This window comes from Oncorhynchus clarkii, chromosome 30 (genome assembly GCF_045791955.1).
Source record: "Oncorhynchus clarkii lewisi isolate Uvic-CL-2024 chromosome 30, UVic_Ocla_1.0, whole genome shotgun sequence".
In the NCBI taxonomy this organism is placed as follows: domain Eukaryota; kingdom Metazoa; phylum Chordata; class Actinopteri; order Salmoniformes; family Salmonidae; genus Oncorhynchus; species Oncorhynchus clarkii.
This window is the reverse complement of record NC_092176.1, coordinates 17,091,325-17,097,324: the sequence shown is the minus strand read 5'-3', so window position 1 is coordinate 17,097,324 and position 6,000 is coordinate 17,091,325. Positions and strand designations below refer to the sequence as shown.

At 42.0% G+C, this 6,000-nt stretch overlaps 1 protein-coding gene across 6 annotated transcripts in view; it reads right to left on the bottom strand.

The window, feature by feature from the left end:
• Window positions 1-923: 923 nt before the first annotated feature.
• The window catches only part of LOC139390248 (fibroblast growth factor receptor 1a), a 43,321-nt gene continuing 38,244 nt past the window's right edge, over window positions 924-6,000 (bottom strand). For 4 of the 6 annotated variants that reach the window (XM_071137499.1, XM_071137503.1, XM_071137498.1 and 1 more), the window contains 6 exons: window positions 5,230-5,456; window positions 5,026-5,148; window positions 4,837-4,907; window positions 4,577-4,714; window positions 4,276-4,381; window positions 924-4,032 (listed from right to left, as the gene is read on the bottom strand). In XM_071137499.1, coding sequence (XP_070993600.1) covers window positions 3,856-4,032; window positions 4,276-4,381; window positions 4,577-4,714; window positions 4,837-4,907; window positions 5,026-5,148; window positions 5,230-5,456 — 842 coding nt within the window. In that variant the 3' untranslated portion in view covers window positions 924-3,855. The remainder of the gene's footprint in view (window positions 4,033-4,275; window positions 4,382-4,576; window positions 4,715-4,836; window positions 4,908-5,025; window positions 5,149-5,229; window positions 5,457-6,000) is intronic. The other 2 variants (XM_071137501.1, XM_071137500.1) reach the window with 1 other exon arrangement.

Genomic DNA, 6,000 nt, shown 5'->3' with positions numbered 1-6,000 from the left:
ATCCATTTAATTGCACCTGCCGTCTTAGCAATGCATTAGCTGTCCATAAACCCATGTTCCTGGAGTCCATTCTATTCCGATATGGAGCCCTTGACTGTCACCTCAGCCACAGCACACAGATGTACCTTTTATTAGTACGCGTTTCCAGGGATTAATACAATTCCTCCAAAAAACAACATTCCGGTGACATCATTGGCCTCTCAGATTCCAGGAAGGGAACAGAGGCGGTTTCTCATTACCTGGTAAAGGACAGATGAGGCACTGTGTCCCTGGAAAGGCCTTTTCTCAAAACAGTGAAACGTTCACTTCATCCCTCCTGCAGCAATGAGTCATTAGTTGACGTTACATATTTCAGTTCAAATACACAGGTCTGAAGGATAAAACAGCTCACACATGAATCAGAAATCTAACTCGTTCTTGCATCCTTCCATATTTACTTTCAGCAATGATATTCCGTAGGCAATAAAGGCTACTTCCATTGAACCTAGCAGTCAAAGCTAGCTCTTAACAGGGATCAGGAGCTGTCCCACTGTGTGGCGTTAGTTTAAGCCTGTTGCATGGAGACAGCAATCCAGGTGATGCATCAGCCCATAGCAGGAAGCCAGAGGCAGACATGGGTATCAGGGTCTGTGGGGGGGTTGATGGATGGCACTGGAGAGCCAGCCAAACCAAGCCATTTACACTGTAATAAATTCAATGTTTACGGCTGCCCACGGCTCTCTGTACCAGCGGACATTTCTTCTGGTGTCAGCAGCACATTATCATATTTAATCGCCCCCAGTAACCTGCGCTAAATGGGTAGGAGATTGAAGTGGCCATCAGTCCATCTTCGTAAGTATGATTTACATCATAAACAACAAAATGAAGATATTTATGCACCTGTTTATTAAGTCCTTTCAAACTCTGAAAGCTTTATTGATTCGTTTTTGTTCGACAGCATTTTATTTAATGTAATTCTTTTACGATGACATAAGTGCTCTGCAAACCTTTATCAGAAGATCCCTGAAAACAAATGGACCTCCTGTTAAAGCATGAAGAGGATACGGTCATTACATGGCAGGCATGCACAATGAAAGTGCATGGTGTTATCTAAAGCATAGAATTCTGGTTCTTTTTAATAAGCATGGTTAACAACTAGAAATCTTTACAGTTGTGATCATACTTAAAATAAACGACAGATCATGAATGAGAAGAGGTACATAAAAAGACTAAACCCTCACACGCACACTCCCACAACGTACAAGTACACAAGCATACACTTCAGACATTAAACATATGTATGCACGCACGACTACAGCATGGAGTTTAGTAAAAGGAACATTGCTGGTGTCGCTGATCGATACCAACTGCAGACATTGAGCTAAGAATAACGCTGTATTGCAGGTTGTCATGAAAAAACATTTGGACCTGAAAAGATTGATAGAAAATACATATGTTTCCACTAGTGGTTAAGCAGCCAATTGATTAATGGTTAAAAAAAAAAGCAAAGCTGACAAATTTAGAAATAGCGAAAACTGGCCAAGTAATATTTAATACAATTTATAGTTATTTTCATGTAGCAACTCCCCTTATGGACTATACTCAAATGGATCAAACATAAGCTTCCTTGTACAAAAAGAAAATAAAAAACATGGTAATAAAAATAAAGAGTGCTGTGTAAATATATATTCATATTTATAAATTTAACTGTATTTACAAGGAGATTGTAATATGAATGAAATAACTGACCACTGCACCAACATATACAAGGAAGAGTGCCTTCAGAAAGTATTCAAACCCCTGGACCTTTTCCACATTTTGTTGTGTTACAGACTGAATTTAAAATACATTAAATTGAGATTGTGTCACTGACCTAAACACAATACCCCATAATGTCAAGTTAAATAACGTTTTTTGAAATTACAAAAAAATGAAAAGCTGACATATTCAACCCCTTTGTTATGGCAAGCCTACAGTCTAGGAGTAAACATTTGCTTTATAAGTCATATAATAAGTTGCAATAAGTGTTTTAACATGATTTTTTTTATGTCTACCTCATCTCTGTACCCCACACATACATCTCTGTTCCCCACACATACATCTCTGTTCCCCACACATACATCTCTGTACCCCTCAGTCGAGCAGTGAATTTCAAACACAGATTCAACCACAAAGACCCGGAAGGTTTTCCAATGCCTCAAAGGGCACCTATTGGTAGATGGGTAAAAATAAAAAAGCAGACATTGAATATCCCTTTGAGCATGGTGAAGTTATTAATTACACTTTGGGTGGTGTATCACTACAAAGATAGACGTCTTTCCTTACTCAGTTGCCGTAGAGGGATTTCACCATGAGGCCAAAAGAGACTTTAAAACAGTTACAGAGTTTAATGGCTGTGATAGGAGAAACTGAGGATCAATAACATTGTAGTTACTCCACAATACTAACCTAAATGACAGAGAGTGAAAAGAAGGAAGCCTGTACCTGGGGCGGCAGGTAGACTAGTGGTTAGAGCGTTGGGCCAGTAACCCGAAAGGTTGTTAGATCAAATCCCCGAGCTAATAAGGTAAAAATATGTTGTTCTGCCCCTGAACAAGGCCGTCATGTTCCTAGGCCGTCATTGTAAATAAGAATTTGTTCTTAACTGACTTGCCTAGTTAGAATACAGGTAAAAAAATATTCCATAACATGCATGCAAGTAAAACTGCAAAAAAAATTCAAAGAATTCAACTTTATGTCCTGAATACAAAGTGTTATGTTTAAGGCAAATCCAACACATCATGGAGTACCACTCTTCATATTTTCAAGCACGGTGGTGGCTGCATCGTGTTATGGGTATATTTGTCATCGGCAAGGACTAGAGTTTTTTGGGGGGATAAAAATAAGCACAGGCAAAATCCTAGAGGGAAATCTGGTTTAGGCTGCTTTCCAACAGACACTGGGAGACAAATTCACCTTTCAGCAGGACAATAATATAAAACACAAGGCCAAAAATACACTGGAGTACACTGTCCAAGATGACATTGAATGTTTCTGAGTGGCCTAGTTACAGTTTTGACTTAAAATGGCTTGAAAATCAATGGCAAGACTTGAAAATGGCTGTCTAGGAATGATCACGAAGAACATTTTTAAGAATAATGGGCAGATATTTTACAATCCAGGAAAGACTAACAGTTGGAATCACTGCCAAGGTTGATTATTACATGTATTGACTCAGGAATATAAATACTTATCTAATCAAGGTATATTAGTGTTTTATTGTTCATATTTTTCCATAATATTTTTCTTCCACCTAGATATGACTATTTTGTATAGATCGTTGACAAAAAAATGATAATTCAATCCATTTTAATCCCACTTTGTAACAACAACATTTTGAAAAGGTCAAGAGGTGTGAACACTTTCTGAAGGCACTGTATGAATGTCCCTTGTTAATATATTCTCTGGATTTGGTCTTAAAAGCAAAATAATTTCATTTATTATTGATGAACATTGGAAAAATACAACAGACATAATCCTAACTCAGATCCATCCAATTCATAATTCTTTCAGTTTAGTACGGTCTGTTTATCTTGTTCCATGAAATGCCCAAAGTGGAGAAATTAGTCTTTCCTTCTCCTGCACCGTTTGACACAAAAAGAAAGACAATCCCAGCAATACAAAGTGCCCCGAAAACATATCCACCTCAATCACGAGCCAAGAAACTGCTGCAGCCTTGAGTCCTTGATGCCCAACCGGTACGTTTCAAAGTTTCAGAATTCTCCACCAGTGTTTTGCCTAGTCTCTGGGAGGGTTGGGAGAGTTCATACCAGGCCAGTGGTGCAGAGAAGGAACGACAGTAAGAGGAATGTCAGGGTGTTTGAGGGGAGTGAGGTATCAGCGCTTCTTGAGGGCCACCCCGTTGGAATGGGGAGGGAACTTTGGCAGGCAGGGCTCCTCGGCCCCAGCATCGTGGGAGAAGACAGAGTCCTCGCCAGAGGAACAGGTGGAGCTGCGAGTGTCAGGGTAGCTGGGGGAATACTGGTCCAGAGGCACAGACAGCTCCAAGTACTCCTGCAAACACACACAGATGGGATTTATGAGAGAGGATTGGACACACTGGCCAGAACACAGTCATATATCTGTCTTTGGATATCATCCATTTCACACCCACATACAGACAAGTGGCTTAAATATCAAGTAAACACAACATTTTAACATTTAGCATTTGGTCCTGACAGTAATACAAGGATGTGAGTTTATCACCTTTGTTGACTCTGTGTGAACTGCTGAGGCGTGCTCAATGTGGAGACTCACCTGGTTGGACGTCATGGCCAGGGTGCGGTCCAGGTCTTCCACCAGCTGTTTGAACGTGGGCCGGTGAGAGGGAACGGCATGCCAGCAGTCCCTCATCATCATGTATCTGGGAGGGAGGAGGAGAAATGGAGAGAATAGAGAGGGAGAGTAAGAGAGCGGGAAAGAGTCCTAATTCTGCTGCTGGCTTGCCTGTATTTTTTATTATCAGAGATCAATGTCTTTGCAGCAGCTGCATCCCTGTGCTCTGGGATAAACCCATAGCATCCATTCTAATGATAGAACGCATAGGAAGGAGGCTTACAATTCGTGAGTGCAGGTGGAGGGCTTGTCCATGCGGTGGCCCTCCTTCAGCAGCTTGAACAGCTCTTCTACAGGGACCCCCGGGTACGGCGAGCCCCCCAGGGTGAAGATCTCCCACAGCAGCACCCCGAAAGACCATCTGCAGATACAGACGGACAAGCCCCATCAGTCAACACACAGGTCATATCATACAAGCCACAGGTATCTGGCCAACTTCTGCCCATTACAAATATGGTAAATGTGTATTTCGTCCATACTCACACATCACTTTGGTGCGTGTATATCCTGTCAAATAGAGCTTCTGGGGCCATCCACTTGACTGGTAAACGACCCTATGAGTTAAATGCTAGTGTAAATTGGCAAATTGACACAGGAGATGGAATAAGGTCAGGGGAAGCAATTTTCACATTGATTGGCATGGCTGAGGTAGGTAATTAGTAGCACACTGACATTGGTGGTCTTCTTATAGTAATCAATATGGTGGATATCTCTGGCCAGGCCAAAATCTGCGATCTTCATCACGTTGTCCTCAGTCACCAGCACGTTGCGGGCAGCAAGGTCTCGGTGGATACACTGTACACAGACACACATAAGAACAAGGTCCAGGCGTCCTGGTACATTCACTGCATCTTTACTGGGTACTCTATACTCAACTGTGCTGATGTAGGTAGAGTCGGATCCTGATGTTACCTTCTTAGAGGACAGGTACTCCATGCCACGGGCCACCTGGTAGGCACAGGACACCAGGTCTTTGATAGACATGTTCTCTATGGGCACCTGGTCAGGGTTGTAGCAGTACTCCATGCCTGGTGGCCGCCGAGCTCTCAGGTACTCCCGGAGGTTTCCCTTGGAGGCATACTCCACAATAACATAGAGAGGGCCTGGGGAGGGAGACAAGGGTGCACTCACTCCTCAACGCCACTGGAGGAAGTGACATTTGAAATACCTTTTATGTGACACCTAACGCAACAAGACAGACTGACAGGAGCACACCATCTTTGCTGTCAGAGAACAGCATTTCCAGCGGTGAGGAGGGATGTCACTGAGCGGTGGAGGGGTCATGGTGAGAGAGTTAAGCTCTGAATTATAACCAACAGCTGTATCTTTCTCCTTACATGCCAATGAGTGCGAAGAGTAATGGTGTATTCTGGACAGCTATTTTGTGGTCAGGGAAAAACACCATTACAAATCAAGGCATTAAGAATTTACAAGCTGTAACTAAAGAACAAGAAAAAGAAACCAAATGTCTGTTAACACTTGTAGGCCGTGTGAAGAAGAAAAAAAAATCTCCATCACCATCTATAGTAAGTAAATGCAAAGACTTAAACATTTTGCCAAAGATGAAAGTTTGTATGTCAAACAGGTCTGGGTAATAAGGTGTGAAATGCTAACAGATTCCTACAATAACCTACTGGAACTTCTCAA